Raw genomic sequence first — 15,417 nt, forward strand, 5'->3', positions numbered from 1 at the left:
ACAGCTCTCAACCACAGAAGTCACTGTAAGGTCATTGCAGGATGAAACGTTGCATGGTTGGATGTTAGATGTCAGGGTATTTTGTGCTTGGACCGGGAAGGAGAGATAGATGGTTTGGAGGCAGAGGAGAGGGTCGGGAGGGAAGGAAGGAAGAAGCTGCTGCCCAATCATGACGTTGACTGACTGACTACCAAATCACCCGTGTCGTGAATCAGAACTGTGGCGAGCTCTGGAGCTGACACATAACTCACACAAGCACGCTGACCGGCACAACAACACAAAAACACACACACACACACAAATGCACACAGGTTTAACATGTACTGTATGTGGATGCAAGTGCACCTAGAAATGTACACACACGTGCAGACATGTCAGCATGGACTCACTCTGCAACATGCTACATCATCTTCAATCCCGCTGTCAACAGGCAGTCACACGAGGTGACATATGCTCCTCACTGCAGGATGTAAAGACTCCCAACACACACGACAGTGTACATGTCAGCTCACTGCCCACTGTGTAGCTGCATACACAACATAAGCAAATCACCCAAAGCCACTCAACAAGTTACTTGCATTCACCAGTCTGCTTCCAGGGAAGCTAATACTCCTTAAAATGGATGCACTCCTATCCACCTTCTCATAATAGATGGATTCAGGAAACACTGCGGCCTAAGCTTGAGAGGATCAGGTTCTCCGTCAAAGGTTCCAATTATAAAACCTGGCAACCCCTTACTTTTGGACACACTGACAAACCTGGATATCAAGAAATTATAGCAGAGGTGAACTCATCCTAATTTATATTAGGATATGAATGGAATAAACCAACAATAACATCAATGTGCTAAACACAGTCAGCTGTAAAAGCCAATCTCCCAGCAGCCTTCACACATCAGGTGGGGTTAAAAAATCTGTGTAATATCACTCAGTGCTTTTTCTTCAACAAAATGGAGGACACACTAGGCCTGAACAATTGCAATTAGCAAATCACAAAGGGCAGCAATTTAATCATTCATCATTGTGGATTTGGTGTGCCCTCTGCACCCTGGTAACTCACCCTGTGTGTGCTGGGATTGGCTCCAGCAACCCCTGACCCTCATACAGTGCATAAAGTGGTAGACAATGAATTCATTTTTGAGTGTTCTATTTTCTCTGCCAATTAAAAAAGTAACACCTGCATGTTGGAATCAATTCATGTCTGGTACTGTAGATCTTGGGTAATGCTCCACCTCATTAAAAAACTATAACACAGTTAATATTGCACTGAGGCTCTATTGCAAATCAAATCTCAATGGCAGTTATCTGTCAAAGTAATCGTAAAAACATTCAGCCCCGACAGAGACACGGAGTAAACAGGCCGCTAAAAATGCAAAATGTTCACAGGCACAAGATAAATTAACATTTATCAGTGTTGTCTCAAATATCCACAAACAAACATAAACTAGTAAAAGCTCTCATTCCAAAGATGTATACGCAACTGGGACTTAAATCAGAAGACAAAACAAATGGAGAAAACACACACAACAGGGGAGCATACCATTTAAAATACAGGAAACAGTGACTACTGCTTGATTTGGTATCTTCCAAAACATACCAGTTGTCTGATTTTTAATGTAGTGACATCAGTTCTCAATAGGAAATCGGGAACTCTTTGTTCACAGTGCGTAAACTTGCATTACAGTGCATGCCTGTACATGTGGCAGCTCTGTGTTCTTATATGAGATGGGTGGGCTGCTCCTACTGTGTATGTCTGAGTAAGTGACAGCAGGTCATCACTAATCACCCTGTGGGTGTAGAGTCATACCAGTAAGCGGCATGCTGAGAGAGCCATGGAAACAAGGAGAGGCTGATCGAGGATGAAAGAGGGAAAGTCATGTCAGGGAGGACGACACAAAAAATGCTGCAGAAGATGAGATCGAAGGGCACGGCTAGAGTTCACAACTATAGCTCTATGTCTGATAGGACCAATACTGCTTCTAAAGATAGAAATGATATAGCAATAGCAGTAATGATATCAGCACCAGGCTCTATCTCTTTGCCACACTAGTATTTGAAATGATATCCACAATGAAATGCACTGTAAACCCTAAATAAAACTCACAAAACCAGAACCACAAAAAATTGATATCATTTTAACATGCCGCAATCAGAGAAAAATGGTATTAGCCTCAACCACAAAATTGATGCTGCTGCTGCTGGTCTGACACAGGATGGTGACCACTCCCGAAGCCGATCGATAGAGGCAACTTCTTATGATTCAGCACTCTACTCAGGTTCACAAGGGCCATTTTAGCCCACGAGGAGCCATTCGTCAACGGGACAATCACTTGATGCCAGGGTCAGATGGAAAGCACAAGGTCCAGCAGGGGTTAACACACACAGAGCATGTCAATTTGAGGCTGCAGCAAGTGGCTTGTCCCCAGAGGGCGGCCCTAATATCATTTTCCATAAAGCGCAGATTAGCAAGCGAGAGAGAGATAGAGAGTGAGGAAATTAGAGGGAGAATGAAATACTGAGGGAATCCTGATCTAAACTCATTAGCATAGAGGAGGGGGGGTCGTGGGGTTAAAGCAGATGCCAAGACGATCACAGGGACATAAACACACACAAGATGTGAGACTATTGAATCCAACCAGGATTAGTCAATAAAGAGCAGTTGATGAGACAGTTAAAGTGCTACAAGAAGAGTAAATTTATGAGAGAGAGAGAGTAAGATGAGTCGATACATTACTAAGTATCTGACTGAATGTAAAATAGAAATAACATAACTGACATGTCACAGGCGGTTTATTTATTCTTTATGTGGCACATTATGTTTTACATTGTTGGAGAATGTGTTGTGGCTCGGTGGTAAATAGATGTATTAGATGTTGGTATTCATATTCAAGGTTGTGATATTGGACACAAGGTCTCACGGCAAAATAAAGTGATATACTGTATATTGAAAAACACAGGAAGGTGAACAAGGGGCACTTTCGATATTTGCAAATGTCAATAAATTGCGATATATGTAAAATATGTACAGCAGTAACGGCTATTACTGCAATCCCAAACCAAAACATTGCAGAATGTGGTTGCCAAAGTAAAAAGGAAGTGGTTATACTTGTCCTTATATACAAACAACAGATTAAAAGTGAAAGTGTGTCTGCTCCGAGCAACAGCAGCAGACAATTACCACAACACACAAAGCAACAATTACTGTAATATATCACATGCGTTAGTTAAATAGCCAAATACAAAAGCTTAGTGAACCTCCCTATTTTGCTTCACTGTCCAAAAGAAAATGACCCACCAGCCTATCTGACTTGTTGTCCACTATATTTTAAAATACATCTCCACTACAGATTGCACACCCTCACTTTGTTTTTCTCCTCTGGTCGAAATATTTGAGAAGTAGTGAGGCTTTTTAGGTTTGGTAACTTTTGGCATTTCTGACCTATGGCTGCAGCTCGCCGTCTTTGACTAACTCTGCTGGCAACAGCTGTGTTTACGTGCAATGAGCTGTGTTATTGGATGGGTGACAGTGGAGTTTGTGGCCCACAGATGAAAATTAAAATTGAGAATAAACTAGGCTGTGCCAGTGTACTCAGTGAAGCCAGTATTTTCAAATTAACTTTATCTCTGATGACATATCATGCTCATTTTCTTATACATATCCTTATTAATGTCCCAGTGAGAAGTGACTGAGCTCTTTCCAAAGTTCGCACTATAATAAACCATATGCATCAGGGAGACCTATAAATATGAGCTAGACAAGCTGACACACTGCAGCAGCAGAAAGCTGCAATTCATTCAGAGTCACAGTCACAAATTACCAGGTGGCGATGCATCACAAATGTCCATCGTGTAGTTGCTTTTTTCGTACATGAACAGACTGACTATCCTGAAACTGTAAACTAAATAAACTTGTTCTGTTCCTCTTTAAAGTAAAGTCCATACCTGGCTTTGAGGACAATCATATTAAACACGTTCTGTCTAATGAATATTTCTGAAACCATGTAATAACCGTGAGATGTGAAACACAAGGGGAAAAATCTACAACAGAATACCTGATCTTTCAGCAGTGTACGCTGGGGAATAAAATTTCAACGAATGGATTCAGACAGATAAAAATTATTCAGCATTTTCAGGGTCTGAGCACCCTATTGAAACTGGAGGAGTGATACAGATTGGTTTCCTTATTCTAAATTCTGATTTTGCAAATTAGAGTGTAATTATCATGCATAATCAATCACATATTTTCATATTTCAGGTCAGCTTGGTGTCTTGAATTCTGATGATGATGCCTCAGCTTGTTAAGCTATAGGATTAAGCCGGTGTTTGTGATATGTATGCTGTGTGCATATTTGACGGAGTGCGTGGTTTTCCTCTCACCTTGGCCTCTCCTGTGGGACCAAAGGTGCAGAGGCAGCAACACACACCCCGTCACCCTGCTGGTCAATCAAAACCTATAATGGCTGAGTCAGACTTGGTGCTTCATTACAATCAGGCCACGATCAACAGTTATTTTAAGCTTTAATATATCATTGCCCTCAGTTTTATACAAACTGCCATACTTATTTTAAACTCTTTATCACTTTTATGTTCTCAAATTATCTTTTTCATAAAAGCAGTGTCAATATTTGCACATCATTTTAGATATAAAATTGGTAGATATAAATAAAGAGAACAGAAACTCAGTCTGCGTGCACTCAATCAGTCAATCAAGTCAGGCGTTGCGGTGATTCATGCGAGTCGTTTTGGTGAAAGAGAAAGTGTGATATCGCCATGACAGTCGTCCGACTCCCAGCATCACTACTGTATCATAGCTGGAGTGCTGCTGTGAATGAATCACACAGGGGATGATACAGTAACACCAGTGAATGACAGTGCTGAAAACAGAATTTCTCACTGTCTGCAGTGGCTCTGCTCCTTGTGCTCTTGTGATTTTGGTAACGGAAACAGTAACAAAAAAATTAGACTAAGGGGCCGAGCCAAATTCCAGGGGAGTATATTCCTTTTCACTGTTTTTATGATAAATGATGATTATCCAATTATTTCAGAAACACAACCCATGGAGAGCAGTATTAATACCTACCCGTCTGCTCCTGTGTACCCACTAACTTGATATGCTAGAGAATCACATGTTATGACTCACAGGCTGCTCTGGCAAAACATTATGTCAACATTTATTTATTGGACTCTGCTAATGGTTGGGCAACAATATGAATCATTAGTGGAACTTGGTTTACTGGAGTTGCCATAATAGACGAGACACATTGTAATGGCTCACTGATGGTGACATGTCACGTTGCTGAAAACGAGAAAACGAAATTGAAATAGATGGATTTAATATATAGTCGTTTTTTCTGGGTGGGAGTGTTTAATGTTTGAATTTAACTCCTGCCATCCCTACTGTACTATCCCATGCTGTTTGTCAAAATAGATGGTATAAACATTGAATGGTGGATCAGGATGGTATAGATGACGACAAGATTGGAAGAGAAAATGGAAAGAGTCTTCTTTTAGGAGTTCATTTACATTTGTTGTGGTGCACAAGTAACAAATTCTTGCCAATTAGTAAAATCACAGCACAGCACACATTCACCTGGAGCAGTGCCTAACTTTTAAATATAGATAAATGTCGGCGACATGTAAACTATTGTCAAGTGAGTTCATACAATGCTGAGAAAGTCTATCAGCTCCACACAACTCTCTCTACGTTTGGGAGTGTTTTGTTTTCATGTGTGCGGTGCCATTGACGTGCTACACACAGAGCGATGCGTTTAAAGACTAATGAAAAGAAGGCAGAGGCATAGTCAGCCTTTCAGACTTTTGAATGTCTGATGTCACTGGCCTCCTCGGCTGAAAATGCCATGACGCAACCACAAAGTGTTTCCCTTTCTGTGTGTCTGTGTGTCACAAAGCTGCAGCAGGAGAAGACATCTCCTCCTCATAGCAGTGTCTCACTCATTGCAGAAGCTCGGATCATGTCTGTTTTTACTTCCAGCGGCTTGTTTTTATGCTACAGGTCAGATTCATAAAGAAACTAAAATACATTTAGCAACAGAAGCAAAAAAACTTTTGATTTTATAGTAGTTCAAGGGCGCACTGTGTAGACGGACACAAACAGCAGCTGGCCCCCAGTACTGCAACTTTACAGAGTCTGAATTAGTCAGTGGAACCGATATCAGAAACAAGCAAGTTTGACTGACAGCAGCATCTATTATATATAAGACAGGAAAACTAATGATTTTTGAAAGGGGGTTTGAAATGCAAAATGAAGGAGAATAATAGAGGGATGCAGAGAAATAGATAAAGAGAGGCTAGCAAAGCCACAATAAGCCGACTGACAGAGGAAAACACAGAACACACAGAGGGAACAAACAGTTGCAACACTTTTTCGTCCTCCATTGAGATTTTAAAATTGAATTAGCAATGAAGTATTTATAAAAGCGGATTTTCCAACTCAATGGACCGGTGCAGTCGACAACAGCATGGAGGAGGGTGTAAGGAAATGTGCAGAACTGACAATTACTATCATTTATCTTTCTGTTATTTTTCCACATGCAGAGGTACATTAACAGCCAGCAACGTGAGATTATACCCAAAGGGAGAGGAAAATGTAGAAGGGGGGAAAGCGAAGCAGAAAGATGACAAGGATTGGTTGAGGTTGAGGGAAAAACATTCAGTCTGGATTTCTAGCTGTCACCAGGGGCTCTTGTGTTCCCAGCCATCAATGAGTGCTGCTGATACAGGCTTTGTCGGAGCAGAGAGTGAAGAATGACAGCTGGTTGTTGGCAGGGATGTTTGGAAACCTGTGAGTTTACATTTTGTAGTTTTCAATAAAATCAATACTGTGCTGCTCTATAATCCCCCTACTTAGATTATAGATCAGGTTAGGTATAGGTTAGTTATTGAGTGATGAGCCAGCTCTTGCGTCTGCCATCAGGCAGGAATCCCAGTGACCCCCATCACTTGCCTCATCAGGCAGACATGGACACCTGCAACACATCGAACCACCTGCGTCTGTCTGTTCATGCCCCAACCAGTGGGATAAAGGTGACAACGCTTTCTAAAAAAAGCAGCTTTGAAACCTAAAAAAAAAAGAGAGATACATTTTACACTTACATCTCACAATCTGGCAGATTTAGCACCACTGCAAAGTAATCACTCCTGAAAGAAAGCTAATAATCCCAGAACAAGAAAAGAATGTGATTTCATAAGGCAGCTGCCAGGGACTACATCTTGGTAGAAGTAAGATATAAGAAAGAGATTAAAACTGAGCATGCACAACGTCAGTGTAAACACGGTGAAATAAGAGAACTGGATCAGCACCTCTCACCTCGTAAAACAATACAGCCTCAGAAGAGAAAGTATCGACTGCAGGCCATTATATTAAATTGCATTTTATTGTAGGTATGAGGCTTTGTGTGCATACATTACATTACCATGAAACTCAAATCCATCTCAGTCCAAGGCCAAAGATTGATCTTGAAACTCAATTTTGAAAAGTATTTGTGTTTAAAAAAAAATGCAGCAGGTGAATAATAATAATTTAAAAAAAGTGTCACAGCATCACAACAATGTGAGTTTCTGGATTTTTGGATCGAGCACTGGGTCCATTAGCCAACACACACATATACCGTAACATGCATTTAGACCAGCAGAGGAAAGTGATGGAGTCAGGGTGTGCCTGAGAGCAGCTGCTTCAGTGCATCAGTGCATTAGTGGTTCCTGCAGGCCACATGATCCATGTAGACCTTGAGGAGCACTAATTCCATTACATAATACCCAGCTCCTGCTCTGACAGAGAGAGAGAGTGTGTGTGTGCGCGCTCGCACGCATGCCGTCATTGTATAAGTATCAGTGTGTGCGTGTCAACGTGCCAGTCTTCATCACTTTCACTCATCCGCTAATAATTCTGAAGAATTAAAACTGCTCACATACTACACTTAATGAGCCAACTGCATCACCAGTGCTGGGTACTATATACTGTATGTACTTCAATTACAAGTACATAAAATAAATGTGTTTTGTAACTGTTTAATTTAAGATGTCCCTTTTGATAAGAAAATGGAGCTCCATGGGTTACCAGACAAATCCCAGCATAATCTGGAAAACTTGCATCAGACTTGTGAGTTAAAAATCATAAACATAAACTGGGGGTCATACAGAGCGGTTTAAGAGTATAACCTTTTTTTATCCTTCCAGCATTTCCTGTCAAGTTATTGATCTTTGCGGGGAATTTCATCTCCAACCAAGACATGCCCTCGTCCATCTCCCCGTCCCTCCATCACCCTGCCACGTGTAGTGTCACTCCGTAATCGCCATGGGAACATCAGTCACCTCAGACCGCCTCTTAACTGACCCAAGGGTAACAATAAACATTGCCCAAAGATTTACAGCTTGAACCCCTCCCTCTGCATACCAGGCTAACCACAGTGGTTGGCCTTGCTAACAATAGTGATGGATGCTGTGATGAGCACACTGGCACATGAGCCGTTACTCTTGAGCAACTCGTCGACTGCACATGGATCTAATGGCCCATTGGCACATTGACTCTCTGACCATACCAATTCAACAACTGTTGCATGTTGGGAAACAGTGCCAAATAATAAAAAATGACCCAGGTGTGGAAAATCCATCACAAAACACACAATACCATTAACCTCATTCCTGATGTGGTTTGAGTTCAACAGGAACCAACCACTCTAATAAATGAACAATACAAACTAAAAGCATAGCTTTAAGTTAAATATATGGTTTCATCCACACTGACAAAATAAAGAGGTTGAGGGGGTTACCAACTTATGTTTAACTAAATTAATTTTATTTAGTTTTCTCGGCGCAATTATTCAATTTGTACTATTTTTTAAATATAGTAAAGAAAAATCATAATTTTTTTCCCAAATTGACTCTGTTTTAGAAATAATACACACTCAATCTTGCATTAATAGCACAAAATCATTGTCCTGATATTTCTCAAAGGCACAGTTAGGTTCACTCTGATCTGCAGATCTAAACCTGAGAGTACAGTCCAGGATAAGCCCTTGTGAGGTGTGATAAATACTGGCCATCATGCCTCTATTCTGGTATCTCCCTATGTTGTTTGAGCAGGAACAGATCTGGGGCAACATCAGCTACATGATCTGAGCAGGTGCTAAGCTAGCTCACAGTTATGGTGTGTAGATACTGCAGATGGTTCGCTCTGGTCTCAGATGAAGTGTAATCCTAGGCTGGCAGGCAAATATAGCCTGTGGCTGCTCTGGGCTGGGCTTGAGTGCTGCTTCGCTAGGCTTGACCTTGGTTCATCATGCTCCCCGTTTCCTCAGTGGGAATCAGAAGCACCAGGCCATACTCTGACACTTCTCATTATCATTACCTTACGAAAACAAGTAATCCAATGTAAAGTCTGTACACTGCCCAAGACTACTGACAAGAAAAAAACATGCAAGCGTTAAACAACTGTTTATAAGTCTTCACACATGAATAACTGCTTTGATTTGATTGTCTTATGTCTCACACAAATATGGACCTAAATTCATCAAGTATAATGTATGCAGTCTATACAATAAATAAATCTTTTTAATGTTGGCAGCACACACACTGTGAGATGTGGTCATCCTTCATTTCTAACACTGTCAGAAAATTTCCACAGGCTATCTTTGGTCACCAGACTATGACAACAGCCATCTTTGAACCTCTTTTTAGTATCTACAGTCCAAATAAATCACTTGTTTCAATTATTCAAGGTATACTGCAGCCCTTACAGCCATGTATGCTACTGTACCTATCCACTAAATGGCACAGTTAATAGCTAAATACTATGACATTACTACATTAATACTTAAACTAAGAGCTCACACAAGAGTGATAATTATATTCTCATTAAAATGAGTCTATATGAAAGCTAATGTTCACAGCTGCATGTATACATAGGCAGCTATTTGCTCAAAGCATGTCATTATGTTTCAGTGGCAAGAATGTGTGAAGACAACTTTTTATAAGGGGGGTATTATTAAGTTACATACTGCAACTAAATACCAAAGATGGCGAGTGCAGATCTATTCACACAATGTTCAGGTTTACAGAAAAAGACTGCACAAATAATCACAAACATATGTCGCTGGGATTCTAGGGCACTTCCTAAAGAGTGCCTTTCCCATGGGCTCACATAAACATCCTCAATTTCTTCCATCTCCCTGCACAAACATACAGTGAATTCACATATTCTTCATACCACCTCCTCAGCTGAATCTGGGACAACACACAACACTTTATTAAACCTCGGCAGAGCTGCGTCGCTGTGTGCAAAGGTTTGACACAAGAACAGCAGCTGAAAATATCAAAGGCAGCAGCTGAGCAGAAAGCGATGAAAGTCTTAAATCAATGCTGACCCATGTGCACTGAAAAGCGATCATATATGAGCATGAAGATGTGTGAGCACAGCATTCATACTTTCATGTGTCATCCTCCTGAGCTTATTGTAGTTTTAAATCGCCTGACCTGAAGGGAATGAATTCCAATCATGCCGGGTTGAATGGGAAGATTGGATGAGATGAGAGGCTTTCTGCTGTGACATGAATTACAGCCTAAATGAGGTACTAATTTGCACCCAAAGATTTGGGATATTTATAATAGCCAAATTGGGATTCATTTTTCCCTCAGTCTAACACTGAAATGATTTTGTATATGCAGATGACACAATCTTCAATTACCAAAATTGCATAGTATTTAAACTAATTCAATTTTGTTTTGTTTGAAGACGGAAATGGGCAGAGGGTCAATGTAAAAGGAAGTGACAAAGAACGAGTTTTGGTTAGTTAGGCCCGAGTATCCATACATATAGATAAAACACTGAAGTCCTGCTATTTCGCACAGTAACTGCGTGTACACACATAACTCAAGCAAGCACACACACATTTTACACAACGTTCACACACTGTCCATTAGCAGATCGTTGGCTCCATTGTATTAAGTGCAGGCCTGAAGGAAACAGTTAAATGTGCACGGCCAAGGAGGCTCATGCTGAGCTCCTACAGTAAAAGCTTTCGTGTCCCAGATAAGTCGCCCCCCATTGGTTGCAAAGACCTGAAAATGAACCCAAACAATGTCCATCGCACATTGAAGATGACCAAGCATTTCTACTCCATTCATATTATTCCTTTCTTTGTGTTTATTATTGTGCTGATTCTATCATACACTCGTATTTATGAATTGCATGGGTTCGCATTATGCTCAGTGGTATGAATCACGTGCCAGCGAAAGAGGCCGAAGTGAGCGTTTGTTTCCAACACTTAAGTTTTAATTCATACATTTCTGAGCCAAGCTTATAAAATCAGCAGTGAGGCGGATCCAGATGTTCAGGATTTTATAGCTGTAACATATTAAGGTTGTTTTTTTCTTTACCGTACACCATTTGCCTCTGTCTATTTATAGTGTTGTTACCCCTTGTTATCACACACCTTCAGGACTGGAATCACATGAAACATAAGGTGGGCCAGATTTAGCAGATCAGTATTTCAATGTGTCAGTCACAAATATGAGCAAGACACTGGACACATTGAAAGGACCGAGATCGAGACTGACCAAAGAAAAACTTGATCGGGACATCCATTATTCAAAGCTGCAGAAATCAACCACAGATCATAGGACTGTTGTGACATGTGACTGGTAAACATACAGCGGGGATCGATGACATAAAATATGTCCTGACCCAATAGTGGTTGAATGATCCATAGTGGTAAGAACATATCTATATATATAACGTCAATACATGTGGTAAAAATATACTCCACTCTCAGATACTAACTGATTATCAAGTAGCTATTCTGTATTCTGGACTGGAGACTTTCTGCAGGGTCCCCAGCAAGAATAGGCAGAGATAAGAGATGAGTTGACAATGATATTAACATGATATCTACCAGCAATAAGTTATAAAACGGACACCTGTCACAGTAATTTTAGTGTCTATGCTGAATTTGAATACATAAACTTAAATTATTATTATACTTTTTCATCAGGAGAAGGGCAGATTTTATCTCTCTATGTCTAAATCAGGAATCCGTTAGAAACTGAAGTCATAAACATATTGGTGGTATGGGAAGACACACGAGTGAGACGCAGCAGACACGCAGCCAGTGGGAACATACAGTATATATGAGTGAGACGCACCAGTCACTGCATACAACAGAGATGCTCACGCAACACATGTGTGAGTATGGAATAGACTGAAGTCTATTCCAAACACTCTCAGCAGTCATATGACATCTACCTTAGTAAACAGAGCTAGCAGAGCACAACTGTGCTTTCTACTCTCTAACTAGATTACTGTCCAGCCATTCCTTACTTATCACAGATCTCTGTTGGCACTGTAGTGAATGACCTTTGGGAGTAGAAGAGAATAGAGATACCACGTTGCCAAGTTTGATTTACATCAAATGGAGCCAATTAACATACCCTGGACATTAAGACCTGCTACTTGTGCCTCTTTCCCCTCTCTTTCTGTGTGACTTGCTTCTCAGTCTCTACAAAAAATGAGCACTAGCTTCGTCAATTAATCGATGGCAAAATTAACATGAGATGTGAATTTCAAGTTGCCTATTACATCTCATATCAGGGTATCTTGGTTTTATTTAAAATTCTTTACATTTGAACAATTCTACACAGTTATTCAAACGAATCAAGGTCAAGGTCAAGTAATTCTTGAGTATTAAAATAATGATCTAACATCAAGCGTATTGGCGAGACACAACTAACCGGTACTAAAATCCCTTAAGTAGATTTTATTACCTTGCATGATCGGTAAAAATTCAAAAGTATCAGTCCTCACACAGCCTAATCATAAGTTATTTTAGTTCTTTGATTATTTATGAGGGCGTTATCTAATAAGCTGATATTTAAGCCATTTAAAGTGTTCCTGCCTATGTATATGTTATAGTCATTCAATGTATCAGCAGGTAGGATTTTGTCAATCTTGCACTGACCATCAAAACACACCAAACCGTATCTTGGTGACCACACCACCATCATCCTAGTCAATGTGCTCACTCATTGCATAAAAGTTAGCTTTATTTGAATTAGCTTTCAGCTCAGTGTGTTCAGTGTTCAATTTTCAAAACATGAACAAAGCCATAATTATCATCTACACGTCAAATTCCCACTGACCTTATTTTAGCCTTGTTACATAACAAACATGATGAAAGGATGAGGCCAATTTGTGGTGTGTCCAATGTAATTGAGTTTGTAAAGGAGTTATGTAATCTTCAAATGACTGATGCTGCGTCAATTTGTGCCATTTTATTCTTATTAATCGAACTGTGCCGCTTAGGTAACATTCTGCATGTTGTTCTATATTGAAAATTAATTAAAATCACACGATTAGAACACAGAGATCAAGGAAGCAGAGAGTGATTCCATGAATGCAAAGTAAATGAGGGAAAAGCCTGAGTATACAGTACAACGAAGGATCTCTGACAACTCCCAGCAAAAGCTACATGATACATATACAATCTGTTTGATGCTGACTGAACAATAATAACAGGAAAGGGAGATTACAACTCATGAGCAACCGAAGCCCTCTAGAGCAGAATATGATTATTTTTGTACCCGGCTGCCTCTTTTCCCATGTACATGTCTTTCTCACAAACCATAATTTCTTTGAGTTACACACTGAATTACACATTATAAGTTGGTTAATTGCATACAAAAATAAATAGAAGATTATTTAACCTGTTCAACAAGTGCCTTATATAAAGCATATCAGAGCTGACAAGTGTGAGAGCACGGCAGCACAACCCCAATAAAATCTGCACCCAAAGGCATAGTATGAGAGTGAGAGTGCGGGGGAAGAGTGAATGAGAGCTCTTGAGCCTATAGGGTGTGATACTGTGTGCCTACAAATAAAAAATAAAAGTTAGTAAACTAGTAAATTAGAAGCAGCAAATAATAAGGATAGAATTCTCTAACATGTCGTGAGCCCCCAAAGAGACACATAGATAGATTAAAATCTTACACCTTTCTCCCTCTATTTTATTTCTCCCCTATTGAACAAAAAGCTCTTATATTTTTAATATCAGGGAATAGACGCTACATCTACGATCAGAGTATCCAGAACATATCAATGTCAGTGTGATTATATGCGTGAACATACGTGTCTATTCACTGAACTTGCACTGCATTAATATGAATGAGCTGCAGCCATGCAAGGAAACCCAAATTCTTCTTATGTGAAAAAAAACAGGACATCCTGTTGTTTCATCAACAGCCTGTCTTGGTCTTAACTCCAGCAGCACAGTCGTCATCATCATCAGTTGAATTTCTCTTCCCCCCCAAAGACACATATCAAATGAATCAAACACAACCTGTACTGGAGCATAAGTGTTTGACTGGTTGGCCTACACACACACACGCACACACACTTGCACACACACACACTCTCACCAACTGAGGCTGCAACACCCATTGAGTAATCATCATACATGTGTACCTGCATCCATGCCAATCTTGCACAATTAATGCAGTGAGAGAGAGAGACTTCTAGAGAAAGACAGGTGAGAGGAGGGTAAGAGGGGTGTGAGAAACACCGTCACCTCCTGTGTCTCAAGAGACAGTGAGCCATACCTTACGCCTGCGGTCCCTGGATCGATTCCTCTTTTTTAGCTTTTCCTCCTCCTTCTCCCTCTGCTCCTGGGCGGCGGCCTCCGCGAAATCCTTGGCCTTGCGGAGCTGCTTGGCGGCTTGCGCCATGGTGCCGCTGCTACTGCTGCTGCTGCAGCCCCAGTCGCCGTTGCTCCAGCCCTCCTCTGACTCGCACTACCTCTGGTCGTCCCCGTTTCCCGCCTCCCTTGGTCCCGCTGTCACCCAAGCCCCCGTCACTCCCTACCACTCCTCTGGTGGCCACCACGACATGTGTGTGATGGAAATGCCTCAGTCCAGATATGTGTGCGTGTATGTGGGTTATGTTGATGCTACTGCAGGCAGAGGACAGCCTCTCGCAGCCACACTGAAAGATGCTACAGCTAGTGGTGCTGATGCTGGTGCCTCTGCCGCGGCTGCTACTCATCCACTCAGCTTGCACTGCGCTGAATTGCCTCCCCTCCCCCTTCTTCTCTCCTACCTTCCCTCCTTCTCTCCTTCTCTCCTCCCTCTACCCCTGTGCTTGCACAGACCTGTCACGCAGTACTGTGTTCGGCACAGTGGGAAATCCTGCTGCATCGCACCCTCTTTGTATCTGTCAAATGTCCCCCTCTTCCTGCTGCTCTGCTTCTTTTTCCACAGTTTCTACCTCCGCTTAAGGCTTTTCTCTCACAATAGGTGTTGTTGCATCTTGCATAACTGAGGGACAAAAGACGAGGGCGCCAGAGCTGCGGAATGCCTTCAGATGGTTTTTTTTCCTCATGTTTTGCCTTTCTCTAACCATGGCTTTTCCATG

At 41.1% G+C, this 15,417-nt stretch overlaps 1 protein-coding gene across 1 annotated transcript in view; it reads right to left on the minus strand.

The window, feature by feature from the left end:
* ank1b (ankyrin 1, erythrocytic b) overlaps positions 1-14,732 on the minus strand; it is a gene marked incomplete at its 5' end in the record, with an annotated part of 59,037 nt that extends 44,305 nt beyond the window's left edge. The window contains one exon of the mRNA XM_083903028.1: positions 14,607-14,732. Coding sequence (XP_083759154.1) covers positions 14,607-14,732 — 126 coding nt within the window. The remainder of the gene's footprint in view (positions 1-14,606) is intronic.
* Between the last annotated feature and the right edge of the window lie 685 nt (positions 14,733-15,417).

The sequence above is a fragment of the Microchirus variegatus genome (assembly GCF_963457635.1).
Source record: "Microchirus variegatus genome assembly, chromosome: 16".
NCBI classification, from domain to species: Eukaryota; Metazoa; Chordata; class Actinopteri; order Pleuronectiformes; family Soleidae; genus Microchirus; species Microchirus variegatus.